We start from the raw sequence: 21,157 nt of genomic DNA, 5'->3' as shown, positions 1-21,157 counted from the left end.
ATGACGACGGTGAGGATGATGGTGTTTGGGGGTGAGTTTGTCTTCCCAGACGAGGTCATCATCACCCCTGAAAGTCTTAACAACAACCTGACCAGGTAGGCCAGTGCAGGAAGGGATCTCTTTGATCCTCTCCTCAAAAGCGGAAGTTGGGATGGCCAGCCGTCCAGAACTCAGGTAGTCCTTTACTTACAATTGTTCGCTTAGTGACCATATGAGGTTAACACTGGAAAAAAGTGATTTACGACCGGTTCTTGCACTTACGACCCACGTGTGGGATCACGCGACTGCCTTTCGTGATATTCCTAGCCAGCTTCTGACAAAGTCAGTGGGAGAAGCCGGATTTGCTCAACGACCATGTGATTCACTTAACAACCGTGCCCCCCCAAAAAATAGATTGTATAGACGATCTATAATCGCATTGGGAAGGTGGGGATCACTACCAGGGCTTGGGCAGGGAAGCAGATGTGGCATACGACTCCCTTAACCGCTTCACTTAGCGACGGAAACACCGATCTCGATTTTGGTCGTAAGTCGAGGACCAACTTTATTTTCTCTGCCTTGGCTTAGCAGTCCAGAAAATGGGACCATTCTCTCCCCACCTCGCAGGATGGATGCAAGATCAGAGTTTCCTGTCCAGGCTATGGGCCTCATCCTTCCAAAATTTTGTCCTCGACTTACAACAGTTCATTTAGTGACCATTCAGTGTTGCAACGGCACTGAAAAAAGTGACTGAGGGCCGTTTTTTCCATAGTTACGACCTTTCCAGCATCCCCATGTCCACGTGATCAAAACTCAGATGCTTGGCCACTGGTTCACATTTACGACGGTTGCAGAATTTCTGTTCAGTAGTCTACTACAGGTAATCCTTGACTGACAAGAGTTCATTCAGTGACTGTTTTGACGTTACAACGGCACTGCTAAAAGTGACCTGTGACCATGTTCCACACTTCCGACCAGAGGTGGTACTCAGCCGGTTCGGACATGTAGCGGAAATCGCGTGATCGAAATTCAGACCCTCAACAACGGTCTCACGTTTACGATGGTTGCAAACGTCCCCCGGATCCCCTTTTTGCAACTTTCCGACGAGCTAAGTCAACGGGGAGAGCGGGGGGGAAAGCCAGATTCACTTAACGACCGGTTTACTAACTTATCAACTGCTTATTCCCTTAACAACCGAGGCCAGAAAGGATCGTAAAACCGAGGCGAACGTCAAACCGATTCTCACGTAAACAGACATTTTTTTGGGGCAGCCATTAACGCGAGGACTACCCAGCGATTAGGAGAGCAGAAAGCTGAAAAGCTTCGCCGAGAAACTGAAATATTATTTTTGGTGTTTTTCACCCCCCCAGGAAAAGGGAGTTCTTGCAAAAATTTAAGAGGATTTTAATTTAGTTTTATTATTATTATTTTTTGCAAGCTCCCAGGAGGTGTCCATCTTGTGCATGCCTCCCCCCCACCCTCTAACCCCCCCCTCCCCAAAAATACAGGGAAGAAGGAGGGGGGAATGGGGAAAAAGGCTTGCTATCCTTCCTCCCCCCTTCCCCTCCCCCCCCCAGGCATAGAACCTGGGAATGTTGGCTTGCAAGGAGTTAAACCTGGATCTTTTTTTTTTCCTACCCCCCCTCCCCAAAAAATATCTCCCAGGTTGGGAATGCACCCCCCCCTCCTCCTTCCTACCCCCCCCACCCCACCCCCCGCTGCTCTTAATTGCAGCTTTCCGGTTTCCGTGGCAACGGGGAGCGAGAGAGCGAGACGGTCACGTGGGGAGAGGGAATTAAAAAAAAAAAAAAATAGAACGAGCCCAGGCGCGCCAAATGAGAAAAAAAAAGAAAGGCAAGGAAAAGCGAGTGGCGGGAGGGGGCGAAATAATAAAAACTACGACTCCCGAGAGGCTTTGCGCGGCTGCCAGCCTTTTGTGCAGTGGTTTTTCCTGTCCCCCTTTATGGGTCCCCCCCTGATTGAACGTCCGGACGGGGACAGACTCCGTCCTTCTTTGTTTCCGCTTTGCAAAAGCTTGCAAAGCTGACGGCGGTTCCCCCCACCCCACCCCTTGCAAAGGAGGCTGGGAGTTGTAGTCCTCGTTTAAAGCCCTATTTTTTGGCAAACATGGAACGGAGCTCTGCATGCGAAGCGCCCGCAGCTCCGGATCTCCAGCCGGGGGAAGGTTAGTGGCTTGCTCCGTGGAAGTGGGGGGAGGCAGGGTGGAGTCGAAGCAACGGGCAAGTGTGCAATTAATCCGGATTAAGTTAAACCACCACCCACCCCCCTTTCCCAAGGCCAGGCTGCGCTGGCTTTTTAGCTGCCCTTTTTAAGCCTGTCCCGTGCTTAGCCGTGCAAGGAAACACGATCGTGCAATTGCACGCGAAGGGGTGCCGTGCAAGGAAACCATGAAGGTGCAATTGCACGCGAAGGGGGCCAGGTGCAAAAAAAAAAAAAAAAAAAAAAACCTAAGCCCTTGCGGTGAACCACGAGTGTGCAATGCAGGTGAAGGGGCCAGGTGCAAAACTGCAGGGCAACGAACCGCGGGCGTGCAATGCCCGGGGAGGTCCCACGTGCACCAGTGCCGTGCGGTGAAACCACGAGTGTGCAATGCACGGGAAGGGGCCAAGTGTAAAACTGGCGTGGGGGCGAACCGCGAGTGTGCAATGCACGCGAAGGTCCCATTTGCAAAAATGCCGTGGGGTGAGCCATGAGTGTGCAATGCACGGGCTGGTCCTGGGTGCAAAACTGTTGTGAACCACGAACATGCAATCCATGCCAAGATCCCAGGGGCAAAACCACGAATGTGCAATGTGTGCGAAGGTCCCAGGTGCAAAACTAGTGTAGTGAGTCACAAGAGTTGCGATGCACGCGAAGGTCCCGGGTGCAAAACCACGAAGGTGTAATGCATGCGAACATCCCATGTGCAAAACTGGTGTGCAATGAACCACGAGCGTGCAATGCATGTGAACGTCCCACGTGCAAAACTGCAGTGAACCACAAATGTGCAATGCACAGGAAGGTGCCGGGTGCAAAATTGCCGCGCGACGAACCCCCGAGCGTGCAATGCACGCGAAGGTGCCAGTTGCAAACATCCCGGCGAACACTAGATGGCAGCAGGGAAGGCGAGAAATCCCTTTGCTTTGAAGATCATGGGGATTTGCTAGCCCAGATCTGAAAGCCAGAAAAATTAAGTTTTTCCCCTGACTCGCATTAGGTGATATACAGTAGCTTACAAATCATGGTTTGTGCTTCATTAGTTTGTACAGGTGGACTTAACAACCATTCATTTCGTGACTGTTTGAAGTGACAAGGGCTTGGCCCCTGACTCATATTTACGACGGTTGCAGTGTCCCGGGAGTCATGTGATCAACTTTTGCGACCTCCTGACGAGCAAATTCAACGGGGGAAGCCCGCTTCACTTAACAACCTCATTACTAATTTAACAACCACCGTGATTCGCTTAACAACGGTGGCAAGAAAGGTCGTACAATGGGCCCAAACTCCCTTATAACTGTCTTGCTTAGCCCAGACGTTTTGAGATCGATTGTGGTCGTCGTGAGGCGAGGACTACCGGCATAAATGCAGCTCAAGGGTGATTTTTCTCCTGAAATCATGGCAAGACAAGCCAGGCCTGGGTTCAAATCCTCCACTAACCGTGATCTGGGATGGGGGGACACTATTATTCACCCACCTGCGGTCTTCCGCACCAGCCTTGATCCTGAGCATAAAATGGATGGAAGGAAGCGTCTTCAGGCCGAGAAAGGAAAGGAAAGCTGTCATTAAATGAAAAATGACCTGTTCCTGAAACAGGAAGGAAGGAGGAGAAAAACACAGGAAATACTATTTGGGGGAGATTAGAAACCGTGTTTTTTTAAAAAAAAAATTCCCAGTCAAGGCTTTGCTCTCGCTGCAATAGTTTTGTTTTTAAAAGACTTAAGGCAGTGGAAGATGGTTTTCGTTAATCAAGCAATCTTCTCTTAAGAAACATGCCACTCTTGATTCTGCTGAGAGGTGCAGCTGAAGTCTGAAAGCCGGGGTGTCAAACTAGGGCCGCATCGGGGTTGTGTTTGACCTGGGGGGGGGGGCACGGTGGATATGGCCAAGGTGGGTGGGGCCAGCACGACGTTACTCGTATCGGGGGCCCAATCACTGCCAGAGAAAACAGGCTCCCGAGCTCTGTTTTCGTCTGCGACGTCCTCCTGCAACCCTCTGCCGCGAAAACGGAGCTCAGGAGAGCCACACGCGGGCCTCGCGAGCTCTGTTTTTGGCTGCGACGTCCTCCTGCAACCCTCTGCCAGCGAAAACGGAGCTCGGGAGAGCCGCATGCGGCCCTCGCGAGCTCTGTTTTTGGCTGCGACGTCCTCCTGCAACCCTCTGCCAGTGAAAATGGAGCTCAGGAGAGCCGCACGCGGCCCTGCGAGCTCTGTTTTTGGCTGCGACGGCCTCCTGCAACCCTCTGCCAGCAAAAATGGAGCTCGAGAGAGACGCACGCAGGCCTCACGAGCTCTGTTTTTGACTGCGACGTCCTCCTGCAACCCTCTGCCAGCGAAAATGGAGCTCGGGAGAGCCATTCAAAACCCTGTAAATATTCTAAATATATATTTATATAAATACATAAACTTTTATAAATTTATAAAGATTCTAAAATACCTTTCATCAGCAGCTTCTCCGAAAGCGTGAAACTAGCTGAGCAATTCGCAAAGAGCAGAATCCAATTTGTTGCAGTAAAATCATTAGAATTCTTTTTCAATTTTGGATACTTTTTTTGTTTGTGCCCCAGGACAGATTTCCGGAGCCATCGAGGTGGAAGAGAAGTTTCTTTTTGGGCCTAGCACCATCGAGAAGTTAGTCGAGCTGGGGGCGATCCTGGAAGGCCGCGTCTCTTTTCGCGACAGCTACTACGACGTCCCCAATTGGTGCTTGACGCGAGAGGATCACTGGCTGCGGGAACGCGAGGGGGTGGGTTGGGAGCTGAAATGTCCCCCAGATGTTGGGGTGGTGGGAAGCAAGGAGACCCCGTGTGCGGCAAAGACGGATAACCATCTGTCCGATCCAGTTTTGCGACCACCGAGGGACAAGAGATCATCTCACGCGGCCACCCAATACCGAGAAGTGACATGTCCCCAAAATATCATGAGCAGCCTTTGTGGTTTATTGGACAGAGTCCCTGGACAGAACTGGACTTGTGTGAACAAAGCAGTGGAAGAACTGGGCTTGGAGGTGTTTGCTAGTTTTGTGACCACGCGGCACAAATACCGCACGGGGGATTTGCACGTGGATCTCGACGAGGCGGATTTCGGCTATGCCGTGGGTGAGGTGGAAGCCATGGTCCGGCGGTTAGAAGATGTCCCTGAAGCTCTGGAGAAGATTCAGAAGTTTTGCAGGCAGCTAGGTAAGGCTGATCTTCTTCGGTCTTGTGTGTTTGTGTACGAGCGTGTGATAAAATTCAATTTTTTTAAAAAAAATGATTGGACATCTTCATCTTAAACGCCTTCTCGGCTCGAGAAAAGGACTTTGGGAAAGTTTCAGATTTAAGATGGCATCAGCTTCATTCATTAATTACAACCTGGAATTTTGCTCAAATCTTTGTTCTAGCCCACGGGTGTCAAACTGGATTTCTTTGAGGGCCGGATCAGCATTGTAGTTCTTTGCGGGCCAGCGGGGATGGGGTGAGGTGGGGGAAACAGGATGGTCGCCTCCTGCAGCACTTTGCTGGTGAAAATGGGGCACAGCCTCATTTTCGGCCTCCATGGCCTGTAGCACTTTCCCGGCCAAAAATGGGCCTCAAGGAGGCCCCCCGTGGCCCGTCTTTGGCCTCCCTCAACACTCTGCCAGCCAAAAATGGGCCAAGTGGAGGTCCTGCGAGGTCCGTTTTTGGCCGGCAGGAGGCCGGGTAGACTTAAATGGGCCGCGGGGAGCTGCATGTGGCCCCCTGTGGCCCATTTTGGCTGGCAGAAGCACCACAGGCTGGTCTTTTGATATTTCCAGGCCTGCCCGCAGGCCAGATTTAAGCACCCCGCAGAGTTTGACACCCCTGTTCTAGGCTGTCAATAGAAAGAAAAAAAAATTTTTTTCCCCTTCCTCTGCTAGGCTTGGAAGAAAAGACCGCCATTCCTGGCAAGATGTCGGTGTATTTGCACAGATTCAGACCCGCCCATTACAAGGCCTTGACGGAGGCTGGAATTGTCCGGAAAGTGATAAGTGCAACAGAGAGGCCGGATGGAAAAGTCTGACAGAGCAAGAACCAGGATGGGGTGAGAGAGTTTCATCTCCAAATTACAGGATATTCCAGAATTATCTTTACATTAAATCAAAATGATCTTTAAATTAAAAGAGCAATTCCAATAAAACTCTCCTTTTCCTTCCAAAGATATTGCAAAGATAGTTTCTTTTTCTTTTAAATTTGGTGGTTGTGAGCTTTTCACCTTTCTTTCAACTGTGTTTCTCAATCTCTGGCTCTTTAAAAATGGCTGGACTTCAACTCCCAGAATTCCCCAGCCAGCTTTGTGAGGAGAAAGAGGAAAAGCTTTGCTGGCTGGGGAATTCTGGGAGTTGAAGTCCAGCCATCTTACAAGGGGCAAGAGAGATTGAGAAACACTTGCTTCAGTATTTCATGAGCCTGACGTGACATCACAGCGGGCGAGCCAATGGCTGAAAGAGGGAGGGGCTTGGCTGGTTGGCTGGTCATCACTTGGATTGGGTAAAATTACCTGGAGAAAAAATGGTCTGTTCGTGATCAGACTTAAAAACAGCTTGGAACGTGGTGGAGATTTAAGAGATGAAAGAAGAAACATCTAAAACCCAGTTTCTTAATCCGAACACATCATCTAGCCAGGGGTGCTATTCACTTACTTTCCCTACTGTTTTGCAAATGTCTGCACATGCACCGAGCCTCAAAAATGTGCCTAAATAGGATGGCATAAAACCGGGGCGAGTGGGCAGCCCCTCCCGCGATTCCTGTTACCGGTACGGGTAAACCGATCCGAACCGGCTGAACCAATCCGAACCGGCTGAATATCACATAGCTGACTTCGCCCTTCATGCTACCTTACCCTGGTTAGGGCAGGGAGTTGACAGCCGAAAGTTGCGACAGCCATTAAAAGGGGCGGAGCTTGATATGATCTAAATTAGGGCGGCCATTTTGACTTCTGGTTACATTTGTTTCGAATCGACCTTGTCAACTTTTTAAGATTTGTGGGACTTCCAACTCGCAAGAGTTCTCCAGCCAAACGAAGCAGTGTGGTTTGGTCAATTATTAGTCACTGGCCTCCCTCTCTGGACCAGAGGTGGTGGGAGGTGAAGACCTGGAGGGTTAGCTTTCACCGTGGTTTATGAACAAGACATGGGCCGGCTTGGAATATGGAGGACACCATGGGTTCAGAAGACACAACGTTCAAAGTCCGTGTAGACCTTCCTGAGAAGATCTCAAGGGAGACTTGACTTCCTCCAGTGTCAACGTGTTGGACAGGGTTCATGGAAGTTGGAGACCAGGGCAGGAGACCTGGTGGCTCCGGGGTTATCCATCTGTGCGCCCAACGTGGATGATTAGATCCATCAAGGTGCGAGAAGCTGGTGGGACTCCATACAGGACATCCTTTCCAGGGGTGGGATTGAAAAATTTTAGCAACTGGTTCTCTGCCAGGTTGCTGTGTGGGCCTGGCCATGGGGGTGTGGCCTACTCAGCCTCCTTCACCATGGTGGAGGGGGGCGTTTTTGCCCTCCCCAGGTTCCAGAGGCTTTCCTCGAGCCTTCGGGAGGACGAAAACAGCCTCCCCACGGACTCGTTTCTGGAACTTCCAGGAGGCCCATTTTTCACCCTTCCAGAGCCTCCACGCGGGCCTTGAATTTACCTCACATCCAAAACCGGCCGTGTGGAGGCCGGCCAGGGAGGGGCCAGCCAGTCCTTGCAACTACTGGTTCAGTGAACCAAATGTAAAATTAGCATCCGATTTGCCCGAACCGGCCGAATCCCACCCTTGATCCCTTCCCTTGGTTTAGCTCGTCTTATGGGGGGGTCTCCTGAGGGGTGTGTACGTGTGGGGCAATTTAGGGGAACCGGCCTCTTATATTTTCCAGGACGGCCCCACAGCTGGATCCGTTCACATCGCGGACCGGATGTAGCCCCCCCCCCAGGCCTTGTGTTTGACACCCCTGCTCTAAATTGACCCTTCAAAAGGGAGAAAAATCCGTGCGCGTGGCGGCTGCGTCGATTCGACAACCAGCTTCTTCCCTTCACTCGTTTACCGCCATTGATTTCCACTTAGTCTCGCTCGGTTGTTGTGGAGTTTCCCCATCCGGCTGATCAATTCAATTGATTTACTAGCAGTTGAAGTGAGGAGAGAGGAAAAAGCCACCGACGAGCCATCGGGATTCCCATAATTACACCTCCGCACGTGCAAACCCTCCGCAAGGGCCTGGCGCCGCCCGCTCTTTGGGAAGCCCTGCTTCGAACGTGCATTCTGCCGGTAGTCCTCGACTTACGACAGTTCATTTAGTGACGGAGGTTACAACAGCATCGGAAACAGTGACTTACGGCTTCACTTGAACCAATATTCTTAATTCCTTTCGCTTTTTTAAACGGTCTTGGCCATTCTGGTTAGCAGGTTACAGAGTCTCAAGGCTTGTCGGCTCCTAAATATGAGCTTCTTCATACAGGTAGTCCTCGATTTACGACAATTCATTTAGTGACCGAAGTTACAATGGACCAGAAAAAGTGAGCAATATTCTTGATTATTTTTGGGTTTTTTTAAGCATTCGTGGCCATTCTAGCTAGCAGGTTACTGAGTCTCAAGGCCTGTCCAGCTTCTCAATTTTAGCTTCTTCATGCATGTAGTCCTTGATTTACGACACTTCATTTAGTGACCAAAGTTACAACGGCACTGGGCAAAGTGACTTTAGGACCGTTTTTCACTCTTACGACCATTGCAGCGTTCCCCTTGGTCAAGGGATCAAAATTCAACTTGCCTGGCAGCTGTTTCAAACTTACGACCGTTGCTGCATCCCAAGGTCATGTTATCCACTTTTGCGACCTTCCGACAAGCGACGTCGAGGCAGATTCACTTAACAACCGAGTTACTAAGTTACCAAGTTGCACTGATTCGCTTAACAACCGGGACCAGAAAGGTCGTAAAGTGGAGCAAAGCTCATTGAACAAATGTTTCGCTTAACGACAGAAATTTTGGGCTCGATTGTGGTCGTAAGTCGAGGACTACCTGTACATGGCCCCCCTGCCTTCACTCACTCATTGGGCCATCCATCCTTCCCTGATTTGCATAAGATGCAAAGGCTAAAAGCCCCCTCCCCTAATATCTTTACGCAGGCATGGCAGTCCTCGAGTTAGGACCATAACTGAGCCCAAAATTTCTGCTGCTAAGTGAGACACTTGTAAAGCGAGTGTCTCGGTTAGCAACGGAAATTTTGGGCTCAATTGTCATAAGTCAAGGACTGCCTGTATAAAAACTGTATTGTGCTTTATACAGGCTTGGGAGCGATTCTTCCCCCCCCCCCGTGTCCTCAGAATACAGCTAGTCCTCGATTTACGGCCACAAAATGCCTGTTGTTAAGTGAAACATTGGCTTAGTGAGTTTTGCCCTCCCTGTTACCACCGTTCTGGCCTCCGTTGTTAAGCGAATCGCTGCAGTGGATGACTTACTAACCCGGTTGTCAAGTGAATCGGGCTTCCCTTTGGACTTCGCTCGTCGGAAAGGTCGCAAAAGCGGATTATGTGACCCCCCCCCCGGGACACGGCGACCGTCGTAAGTCTGAACTAGGTGCCTGAATTTTGATCACGTGACGTGAGAATGCGGGAAAGGTCATAAACGGTGCCAAGTCCCTTTTTTCCGGGCCGTCGTAACTTTGAGCGGTCACTAAATGAACGGTCGTACGTCGAGGACTCCCTGCCTGTAAAGTCATTTGTAAACATCATGGGCGTCTGTGGGATAACAATACATGTTTATTCAAGCGCATGTTTAAAGGGGAAACACAAACACCGGCGGCTGTTACTCCAGGAGTTCTTTACTCCTTGAGTAACCTACTATTCACTTCCACGCAGTCTCCGGGAACGAGTTGAGTTCTTCGACGTGTTGTACAACAGCCCCGGAAGGCAGCGTGTAGGAAAAGCGTAGCCTCATCCGGAGAGGGATCTGGGTTCAAGAAACAAGAAAAGAGAGATAACGTCCCAACTTCGCACTAACTACGTGCTTGGAGGTTCCCAGATTCCAGCGGAATCCAGCGGAATCCAGCGGATTCCAGCGGAAGGAAAAGCAATATATTGTATGTTGTACAGATAGCAGCCAATTAAAATTATGACGAACCTCTCCAAGGTAATTTATGCCCGGATTCGAACTTACACAATAGCCAAGTTTCCCCCTCCACGATTGTGTGATTGCATTTTGGGTGCCTGCCAATGAATCCGTTTGTGTCCCACGGATGTGTCCCACGGATGACTGCAAAGTAGGATTAGCACACTATCATCTTCATTTAACGACCCCATAATCCCTTGATGGGTGGAGTCTGGGCAACGGAATGGAGCTAGCGAAGTGGTTTTTTTTATTGGCCGGATGCCCTTCTTGTTGCCGATGCGGAGTTTTGTTCAGCAGATATATTCTCAGCATGCCCAGAGAGAGAAATATCTACCTCTACCCAGGATCGAACTCGCAGCCTCCTGATTGTGTGAGGCGAGAGCCGCGCCTCTAGGCCACCACACCGCTCCTTCTGTTTGCACACTATATATACTATATAATCAACTCCTTATAGATATACTTTATACATTACATATACTACATAATGTTTTTTATACTGTATATATAATTCCACCCAAAACGCTCCCACCATCACTGACAGGGAAAGCCTCCTCCCTTCTAATCCTGAAGATGTTCCCTAGTTGGGTCATGAAACTTCTGCAAGAAAACGACCAAGCTCAGAGATCACCAAGGACCCCACAGTCGTCCTCCTCTTTCTCCTCCTCCTTTTCTTTTCCGCTAAGCCCCCTTCCTCAAGGACCCCACAGATCAGGGGTGAAATGCTCCCGGTTCGGACCGGATCGCCCAATCCGGTAGTGATAGCGGAGGATGGTTCGGAGAACCGGTGGCAAAAATCCCTGCGCCCCGCCCCCTCACACCCAGCTGAGCCGCACGATCATCAGGGGCTTTTTTTTTTTTACTTTTAAAAGCATTTTTTCTACAACCTCTTCCGACGAAAAAATGCTTTTAAAAGTTAAAAAAAAAAAGCCTCTGATGATCGCGCAGCTCAGCTGGAATCGTCAGAGGTTTTTCAAAGCATATTTTTCTGCAACCTCTTCAGCCGAAGAGGTGGTAAAAAAAACACTTTGAAAAGTCTCTGACGATCCCATCTGAGTTGCCTGATCGGCAGAGAGGCATTTTTTTAAAAAGCCTCTCCGACGATCCCAACTGAGTTGCCTGATCGGCAGAGAGGTATTTTTTTAAAAAGCCTCTCCGACGATCCCAACTGAGTTGCCTGATCGGCAGAGAGGTATTTTTTTAAAAAGCCTCTCCGACAATCCCAACTGAGTTGCCTGATCGGCAGAGAGGCATTTTTTAAAAAGCCTCTCCGACGATCCCAACTGAGTTGCCTGATCGCCAGAGAGGCATTTTTTTAAAAGCCTCTCCGACGATCCCAACTGAGTTGCCTGATCGGCAGAGAGGCATTTTTTTAAAAGCCTCTCCGACGATCCCAACTGAGTTGCCTGATCGCCAGAGAGGCATTTTTTAAAAAGCCTCTCCGACGATCCCAACTGAGTTGCCTGATCGCCAGAGAGGCATTTTTTTAAAAGCCTCTCCGACGATCCCAACTGAGTTGCCTGATCGGCAGAGAGGCATTTTTTTAAAAGCCTCTCCGACGATCCCAGCTGAGTTGCCTGATCGGCAGAGAGGCATTTTTTTAAAAGCCTCTCTTGACGATCCCAGCTGAGTTGCCTGATCGGCAGAGGCTTTTCAAAGCATTCGAAAAAATGCTTGGAAAAGTTAAAAAAAAAAAAAAGTTGGCCACACCCACCCAGTCACATTACCCACCACCAAGCCACGCCCACAGAACTGGTAGTAACAAATTTTACATTTCACCCCTGCCACAGATACAAGAACAGCTAAGCCCTCTTACTGACGGGAAAGATCAGGAGACGCCATCTCATGGAGCTGGCCTACCCTGGAGTTGTTTGCAAGATATTGCCGGAACGGAAAGCCCCGGAAATGTCCTTTTACGTGTCTCCAAAAACTGGTAACCAGCTTCGCCTCCGAATCCAGAGGGAAGTTAGAAAGAGGATCAAAAAAAAAAAAAAAAAAACCCTGGGGAGAATCTGCCTTTAATCCACTTGCTAAAGTACCCGGAGAGCCACTTTACCAGATACTTAAGTCCTTTTCCTTTGCGGGAAACCTGGCTAATAAATCTCGGGGACCATCTAGCTTTTTTTTTTGGAGGACTGACGGCTCTGGTCCTCTTGGCTATCATGTGAGAAGACAGAGGAAAGGATGGTGGGGTGTGTGGATTGAAGCAGATCTCTCGATGGGATCACGGTGGATTTGCGGAGTTGATGTCAGGTCCTCTCCTGGTCCTTACCTGTTTGGGGTTCAACACTCGGATGATCTGAGTGATGGGGGGCCCTCCCTGGCTTGGGACTGTAGAGCTGCTGGGGGCCGAAAGGTCCACCTGGAAGGACTGGAAGGAGGAGGAGAAAAAGGACAAGCCACGTGGGAGACGATGGGGTGGGGGTGGGGAGAGGAAGTAGAGATGGAGAGGATGTTATCTTGTTCAGAAATAAAGAAAGTATTTAATATTACACATCGTCACTGCAGCCAGATTGGCGCTCGCCCAATATTGGAAAACTGACCAACTGCCAATTGATAATCCAAAAAAAAATCTATAATTGCGCGGAAATGGACAAACTAACGTTTGAAATGAAGGACAAGGTAGACTCAAAATGTTCTATAGCGAGGAATAGGTGGTATGATTGGCTAACGCACAGAAATGAGAGCAAATGAAAACTTTTGTATGATAATAATTATCATACCGCCCAGAGTCCCTTGGGAGTTGGGCGGCATAGAAATAAATTAAATTAAATTAAATTAAATTAAATTAAATTAAATTAAATTAAATTAAATTAAATTAAATTAAATTAAATTAAATTATTAAATTAAATTAAATTAAATTAAATTAAATTAAATTAAATTAAATTAAATAAATTAAAAATTAAATTAAATTAAATTAAATTATTAAATTAAATTAAATTAAATTAAATTAAATTAAATTAAATTAAATTATTAAATTAAATTATTAAATTAAATTAAATTAAATTAAATTAAATTAAATTAAATTATTAATTAAATTAAATTAAATTAAATACAAATATGCACCGTTAATAAGATAATGGACGTGTGACCCAAAGTCACTTTTTCTTTTTACGTATTGTCATTTGTATTAATATATATGTATCTTGTATATACGTAGTATAGTATTTTACTTTTATATGTTTAATAAAGTTTTGTTTTTAAAACCAAAAAAAAAAAAGAGAGAGAGAGAGAGATGGAGAGGAAGACAAGAGAGAGAATGAAAGAAGAGGAGGAGGAGAAAAGGGAGAGGCGAAGGAGGGAAGAAAAGGGAGAGAAGAAGCGAAGGAGACGAGAAGAAGGAGAAGACGAAGGGGAGGGGGAAAAAAGAAGAGTATGAGCGGGAAGGGAGGAGGAATTGAAGGAAGGAGGAAGAAAAGAGCAGAGAGAGGTGAAGGAAAAGATGGAAGAAGAGGAAAAAGAGGCAGAGGAGGAGGAGAGGAGGAGGTGAAGAGAGAGGGAGGAGGAAGCAGAGGAAGAGAAGGAGAGATTTGGAGGGAAGGGGAAAAAAAAGAAGAGGCGGAGGAGGAGAGGGAGGAGAAGGCAGTTGTAAGTGAACAGAAAATGTTCAAGATGAGAAGAACCGTGAGACCCAAATCTAACCAACAAAAAAAACCCCGTGTTTCTTTCTTCCTCCTCCTTTTCTTCTTCTCGTTCTTCCTCTTCCTCCCCGATTTCTCCTCCTCCTCCTTCCTCCCCTCCTCCTCCTCCTATTGAAAAAAAGAAAAAAAATCCCCATCCTATGGAGCCCATTTCAGGGCATCTCACCTTGGGCACAGCCACCTGCATGGAGAAGTTCTCCACATCTCCAGAGTTGGTGTTGGTCACCGTGGCTGTGATCACCAGCAACGCGGGTTCCCCCGGAGTCCGGCTCATCGAAAACTCCACCAGCAACCCGTTCTGTTTGTAAACCTCCATGCGGGAGGGAACGGCCTCTGCGGAAAACACGGTTAGTTTAAAAAAAAAACAAAACCCGTTGCTCTTATCCAAAGAGATTAATTTTGGGACTTGCCCCGCCGTGAGTCGTAAGTCGCTTGTTTCAATAACTTCCAACGGTCACTAAACGAAAGGGCTACCTGCAACTGTGTCGTTCCGAAAGGATCTTCTCCCGACCTTCCATTTTAACCCCCCGGATGTCTCCTGTCGCTGCTATTTGATGGGATCAAAATTCTCGTTTTCCTGAGTTTTCATTTCACAATTCATGGAATTGTGCAGGAAATCCCTTCTCTCTAGAGTGCAGTTTTGTTGTGACTCCGACCCCCGAGGCCAACTTATCGGAGGGAGAAGGCCCCGAACATGAAGGAGAGGAGTTGGCCAGGCCTCCCTCTCCAGGACCCTCCTCTCTGGCAATGCCTCAGGTGTCTCCCGAAGGAGAAGAGATTGGCCAGGAGCCAGGTATCTCCTTGCAGTCGGACAGTGATGGAGATAAGTCTTGGCTGGATCCACGTCAGCGTCGGAGAGACAGGTGCATGCAGCAGAAAAGGAGGCGTGCCAGAGTTTAAACTGAGTCACTGGACCACACCCCACAGGGGATAAAAGGGGGTGAGGTGGCCATTCAGACTCTGTGACGGACAAAACAAACTACTAGCGAGTCACGTATCTTTGGAAACAACGTTATCTGCCTTGGATTTAATACGGACTGGACTTGACAATTCTTGAACTGTGTGTATCTTGTTTGGGTTTATCTGTCGGAGGAACAACCCCTCCCTGTATGAGTAAAGTTCTTGGCAAGCAGCTACTGAGTTGTTGCCAATCCTTTTATCGAAAGAATTTGTTGTCTGCCAGTTTTGTTTAACCCCTGGCTATCTGTGTGCGTGTGTGAGACGGGGACAGAACAAGTTTGGCGTCAGAAGTAAAGATGAGAAGGCTTTCATACAATCACACGATTTACCGTCCTTGACTTACGACGGTAGTCCCCGACTTACGACTTGGTGACCATCCAAAATTAGATAGACAAAAAAGGGACTTATGACCACAATATCCCGATGGTCCAAATTCAGAGGCTTGGCAACTGACTCATATTTATGACGGTCGCCGCGTCCCAGGGTCATGTGATTCGCTTTTGCGACCTTCTGACCAGCAAACTCAACGGGGAAGCCAGATTCGCGTAACAATTCTGTGTTTACAAAACTTGTCGACTGCAGGGATTCACCGAACAACGGACAGGTGGTACAATGGGGTGGAACTCACTGAACAACTGTCTCGCTTGGCAACAGAAATGTTGGTCATAAATCGAGGACTAGCTGAATAGGTTACCCAACCAAGAGGTTCAACAGTTGTAAACGGGAAGGAACCAGAGGTGGGATTCAACCGGTTCAGACCGGTTCAGGCGAACTGCTTGTTAAAATTCTACCCAGTTCGGCGAACTGGCTAATTCCACCACTGGCCGACCCCACCTCTGCCTGTTTTTCAGGCAGTTTTTCAGCCATTTTCGGGCCGTTTTTTCAAAAACTGGGCGGGGCCAGCCAATGGTGGGATTAATCCGAACCAGTCAGAATTGCTGAATCTGAACCTCTTTGAGGCGAGTGGCTGGGAGGCAGGGCTGGGTGTGATGAGTGATGTTGAGTTGGCCACACCCACCCAGTCACATGATCACCCGGCCACGCCTACCCAGCCAGACAACCGGTGGTTAAATTATTTAAAATCCCAATTTAAATCCCACCACTGGAAGGAACCTTTGGCTGAATAGAACCCTCTCATTCTACCTGAAGGCTTTAGATCTTGAAGCAAGCCGAGAAGAGATCCTGTCCCCGCATGGGCTGGATTTGACGGAGCAGGAGATGTATCTACAGGGTCTCCAAGGAGGTCCAAGAGATCGAAGACCTAGGTAGAGAAAGACAAGAAGAAGTTGGAAGGGACCTTAAAGGTCAACTAGTCCAACCCTCTGCTCAAGCAGGAGACTCTACGCCATTCCGGATAAATGGCTGTCCAATCTCTTCCTAGAAAACTCCCTTGTTGGCGATGAACAGTCTTTCCTTGAGAAGGCCGAAGGGGAAATAATGTTAATTTCTGAGCAAACCACGATTCATGGTCAGGATTTGTGACAGTTGTTCTGGTGGGGGAGAGGGTGGAATCACAGCTTTTTGGTGGCCTCAAAATCCACTACTTCTGCTGGATGCGTAGAAGAAAAAGAACTGGGTCGAACAGGGTTTCCCAAAACCTTGGTAACTTTTAAGAAGTGTGGACTTCAACTCCCAGAATTCCCCATGCTGGCTGAGGAATTCTGGGAGTTGAAGTCCACCCCGTTTGCTCCGGTCAACCAAGGAAGAGATTTTGTTAAAGCATATTTAGCAAAGGCTCCAAACCGCAGCTCTTTAGGTAGTCCTAGACTTATGACCACAACTGAGCTCCAAAATGTCTGTCGCTAAGTGAGACATGTTGAGTTTTTCCCCGTTTTACGACCTTTGGTGCCACCGTCGCTAAGTGAATCACTGTGGTCGATAAGTCAGTAACACGGTTGTTAAGTGAATCTGACTTTTTTATTATTATTATTATTATTATTTATTTAATTTATATACCGCCCTACTCCCGAAGGACTCAGGGCGGTGAACAGCCAAACAGTAAAAATACATAGATACAAAATTTAAAAACAAAGTAAAATCGAATTAAACAAATTTTGCCCAAACAAATTAAAACCACCCCAATCATTTAAAAAACCAATTAAAATTTGCGTAATTTTTTGCTTGTCACTGACTTCTGACTTTGCTTGTCAGAAGGTCGCAAAAGGGGATCATGTGACCCCGGACACTGCAACCGTCATAAATACAAGTCAGTTGCCAAACTCTGAATTTTGATCATCTGACTTGGGGGGAGGTGCTACAACCGTCGTGTCAAAAACGGTCGTAAGTCACTTTTTTCCTTGCTGTCGTAACTTGGAACCGTCATTAAATGAACTGTTGTAAGTCGAGGACTGTCTGTATGTTCCTGGTTGTACTTTACAAAGGAGGCAAGAGAAATGGGGTTTAAAATTAAATCCCTTCTACGAATAATCAGATTTATACTGTATTAAGCGGCTTTTAAGGATTTGATGGCCTCTGCTGCCCCCTACTGCCCAAAACTAGGCACTGCATCTCCTACCTGGTTAGGTTCTTGGGGTTTTGGATCAGTGGATGGCTCCCCCTGCAGGACAATTGGGGTAACAATCTCATTTCCATTCTGGTCTGTTTCCTGGTTTTCCTTGCCATCCCCAAATTTCTCCACCACCGGCATCTTTTCCAGTATGGAGGCTCTGGAAAAGGAAGGAAAAACAGAATGCCTGAAAAAAAGGGGGGGGGATGGTGCAAACAATTGAGTTGAATGGCAGAATAACAGAGTTGAAAGGGTCCCTAGAGGTCTTCTAGTCCAGCCCGGTGCTGGAGGTTTGATTCTAGATCTTTCTCTGCTGACCTCAATATGAACCTTTGGTGCGATGTTTCCCAACCTTGGCTGCTTTAAGATGGGTTGGACTTCAACTCCCAGAATTCCCCAGCCCAAGCAAAATTCCATGAGGCAAAAGAATACTCTTTGCTGGCTGGGGAATTCTGGGAATTGAAGTCTACAAGACTGAAAGTTGCCAAGATTGGAGACCCACTGCTCTATAACAGTTGGGTACTTTAAGATGGGTTGGACTTCAACTCCCAGAATTCCCCAGCCCAAGCAAAATTTCATGAGGTAAAAGAATACTCTGTGCTGACTGTGGAATTCTGGGAGTTGAAGTCCACCAGGCTTAAAGTTGCCAAGGTTATATAACTGTTGTCTATAACAGTTGGGTACTTTAAGATGGGTTGGACTTCAACTCCCAGAATTCCCCAGCCCAAGCAAAATTTCATGAGGTAAAAGAATACTCTGTGCTGACTGTGGAATTCTGGGAGTTGAAGTCCACCAGGCTTAAAGTTGCCAAGGTTATATAACTGTTGTCTATAACAGTTGGGTACTTTAAGATGGGTGGACTTCAACTCCCAGAATTCCCCAGCCGAAGCAAATTCCATGAGGCCAAAAAAAATACTTTAGAATAGTGTTTCTCAAAGTTGGGTACTTTAAGATGGGTGGACTTCAACTCCCAGAATTCCCCAGCTGAAGCAAATTCCATGAGGCCAAAAAAAATACTTTAGAACAGTGTTTCTCAAAGTTGGGTACTTTAAGATGGGTGGACTTCAACTCCCAGAATTCCCTAGCCGAAGCAAATTCCAGGACGCAAAAGAATACTCTTTGCTGGCTGGGGAATTCTGGGAGTTGAAGTCCACCAGGCTTGAGGCCCTTGCTCTAGAGCAGTGTTTCCCAAACTTGACCCTTTGAAGATGTATGGACTTCAACTCCCAGAATTCCTCAACCAGGCATACTGGCTGGGGAATTCTGGGAGTTGAAGTCCATGCATCTTAAAATAGCCAAGTTTGGGAAACACTGCTCTAGAGCAGTGTTTCTCAACCTTTGGTACTTTTAAGATGGGTGGACTTCAACTCCCAGAATTCTCCAGCCAGTATTTGTGGACTTCAACTCCCAGAATTCTCCAGCAAGTATTTGTGGACTTCAACTCCCAGAATTCTCCAGCCTGCCTTACACAGCTGGGGAATTCTGGGAGTTGAAGTCCACCCATCTTGAAGTAAACCGAAGAATTCTAGTCTTACTCAAATTCAAAGCATTCACCAGAAAAATAAACCCAGAAATTTCCCCGCTGATTTCAACGGAAGGGATCCATCTTTTTTAAACGGGGAATTCAGTCTTTTGAACGGAGAACCGTCTTTTTGAAACTGAGTCCAACGCCTGCGAAGCCGTGGGGGTTTCTGGGAGTTGAAGTCCACACATTTTTCTCAACTTTGCCAAGGTTGAGAAACACTGAACTAAACAAAATGGAACCAAAATCCAGAATGTAAAATCAAGTAAAACATTTTAAAAAACCCATTCTTTATCGACTATATTACAAACTGCAATCCAGCAGACTCTTTTCCATGGCCCCCCCGGTTGAGGTTGGGAGCTACACCGAGGGTTTGAGGGAATTGGGCTGATTTAAAAATGATCCAAGTTTCTCGTCCTCATTGTGTCTGCTGCTTTGGTTCGGCAGGGATTTCAGGACAAAAGAGGGTAAAGGGATCAGGAAGAAATGAAATAAGACTTAATGATGTAAAATTATCAAAGCCCTCTTTTCCTTTTACGCATGCACACAGGTTTCCACCCAACACCCCCCCCCCCCGACAATAAGGACTAGTAACTTAGAGATTTGTTTGACCCTGCACTAAGAATCATTAGATGTGGAGCAGAGATGGGATTCTCATACTGTTACAACCGGTTCGCCCAGCACCAGAAACGTGAGCACACATGTGCTATCCGTGCATGCGTGCGACGTCAAACAACACGGCAATTCATGTGTGTGCACCGTCCACACATGCGCGCAACATCAAACAACACGGCAATTCGCTTGTGTGTGCCATCCGCACATGCATGCAGCGTCCAAAACACAGTGATATAGGACGGGATTGCACCTGGGCGAGTGGGCAGGCCCACCCAGTCGCCCCTACTGATTCGCCCGAACCGGCTAAATACCATCTCTGACATGGAGCTCTGAGCTTTTGATGGACTAGACCGGCTAACAAGTACCTGAGGTGATCGTATTTTCGGAAAAGGGTGTTGTATTCCACGGCTCTCTGTTGTAGTTCCACGTCGTGGCAGCTACAATAAATCGAAACCAAACTTCGAATCCGGCTTTGAATCGGAGAAGAGGAGAGGGGGGAAAAAAATGAGAGAAAAGGAAGTTACTATCTCATTTCTATTCCTTTTGATACGTCATCCCCTAAAGGCCTACTTCCCGGCAGTTTGCAGGTAGTCCTCGACTTACGACCACAATTGAAAACCGATATTTTGGTCGCTAAGTGATGTGGTCATTAAGTGGGCGAGCACATGACCAATTTTTACAACCCTTGATAGCGTGGTCGTTAAGCGAATCCGGCTTCCCTCGCTTGTCTGGGAAAGTGACAAATTGCAGTCATGTGACCGCAGGACATTGTGACCGTCGTAAAGGAGAGTTGCCAAGCAGCTGAAATACAGTCATGTGACCGTGGGCATGTATGCAGCCATTGGAATGCCCAAAAACAGATCTTAAGTAAACTTTGAAGAGTTCCGTTGTAACTTTGAATGATTACCAGTCGTAAGTCAAGGACTGCCTGTATCTATCAGGGTCTGTTATTTTCCGGGAAAACGCAAATTTCATCACAACTTTAAACCCACTTCAAAACGTGGTTTTTAACCAGCCCCCAATTTTCAATTCACAATGCAGTTCTCTGCAAGCGTTACAGCTTTTGGCTTTGAGTCCCATAATCCCCTGCCAGCTGGGGATTATGGGAGTTCAGGGTTTCCCATTCTGAGCCAGAAAAGGTGGACAACGGTATGGTAAAAGGTTTTATCCCACTGACAGACGGGAAGCTGACGCTGCAGTTCCGCCAGCTGCCCACATGGTGGCGCTCTCCCCCGAGAGAAAGGGTGTTATGTCACCCTCTAGTGTCCGAGGAGAGAAAACTCACATTTTCTGGCCCAGGATGAAAATATTGTACAGGTAGTCCTTGATTTATGAACAGTCACTCAGCGACCATTCGATTTTTATCAACGGACTTCCCAAATGGTACTTAATACCCACCACCACAATTGTGGTGGTTACTTAAGGACCAGGTCGGTCACTTAACAACTTCAGTGCTCACTTCATGACAGTCGCAAAAAGATCATAAAATCAGGTCGGTCATGTGGGCGACCCATTTTACGACCGTCACAACTTACAACCACAATAAGCAGATTCCATTAAGTGAGCCATCACGTGAGCACACAACAAGGAACCCACAAAACTGCACATTGGATTTGATTGGACGATGCATTTT

The 21,157-nt window shown here is 47.6% G+C and overlaps 2 protein-coding genes across 2 annotated transcripts in view; one reads left to right on the top strand and one right to left on the bottom strand.

Annotated features, from left to right (window-relative positions):
• Positions 1-2,068: 2,068 nt before the first annotated feature.
• Positions 2,069-6,351, top strand: THTPA (thiamine triphosphatase). Its single transcript, XM_070954410.1, has 3 exons — positions 2,069-2,164; positions 4,763-5,374; positions 6,073-6,351. The coding sequence occupies exons 1-3, from the start codon at positions 2,107-2,109 to the stop codon at positions 6,213-6,215; spliced, it is 813 nt and encodes a 270-aa protein (XP_070810511.1). The 5' UTR covers positions 2,069-2,106; the 3' UTR covers positions 6,216-6,351.
• A 3,625-nt stretch (positions 6,352-9,976) lies between these two features.
• The window catches only part of AP1G2 (adaptor related protein complex 1 subunit gamma 2), a 32,963-nt gene continuing 21,782 nt past the window's right edge, over positions 9,977-21,157 (bottom strand). Inside the window, exons 16-21 of the mRNA XM_070953965.1 lie at positions 19,890-19,994; positions 17,397-17,547; positions 16,025-16,142; positions 14,088-14,254; positions 12,553-12,651; positions 9,977-10,124 (exon numbers count right to left, since the gene is read on the bottom strand). Of these exons, the coding sequence (XP_070810066.1) occupies positions 10,020-10,124; positions 12,553-12,651; positions 14,088-14,254; positions 16,025-16,142; positions 17,397-17,547; positions 19,890-19,994 (745 nt within the window). The 3' untranslated portion in view covers positions 9,977-10,019. The remainder of the gene's footprint in view (positions 10,125-12,552; positions 12,652-14,087; positions 14,255-16,024; positions 16,143-17,396; positions 17,548-19,889; positions 19,995-21,157) is intronic.

This window comes from Pituophis catenifer, unplaced genomic scaffold (genome assembly GCF_029215685.1).
Source record: "Pituophis catenifer annectens isolate HBS135680 unplaced genomic scaffold, rPitCat1.0.hap2 SCAF_15, whole genome shotgun sequence".
In the NCBI taxonomy this organism is placed as follows: domain Eukaryota; kingdom Metazoa; phylum Chordata; class Lepidosauria; order Squamata; family Colubridae; genus Pituophis; species Pituophis catenifer.
Note: the sequence above shows the minus strand (reverse complement) of the source record. Positions and strands in the feature narration are given on the sequence as shown.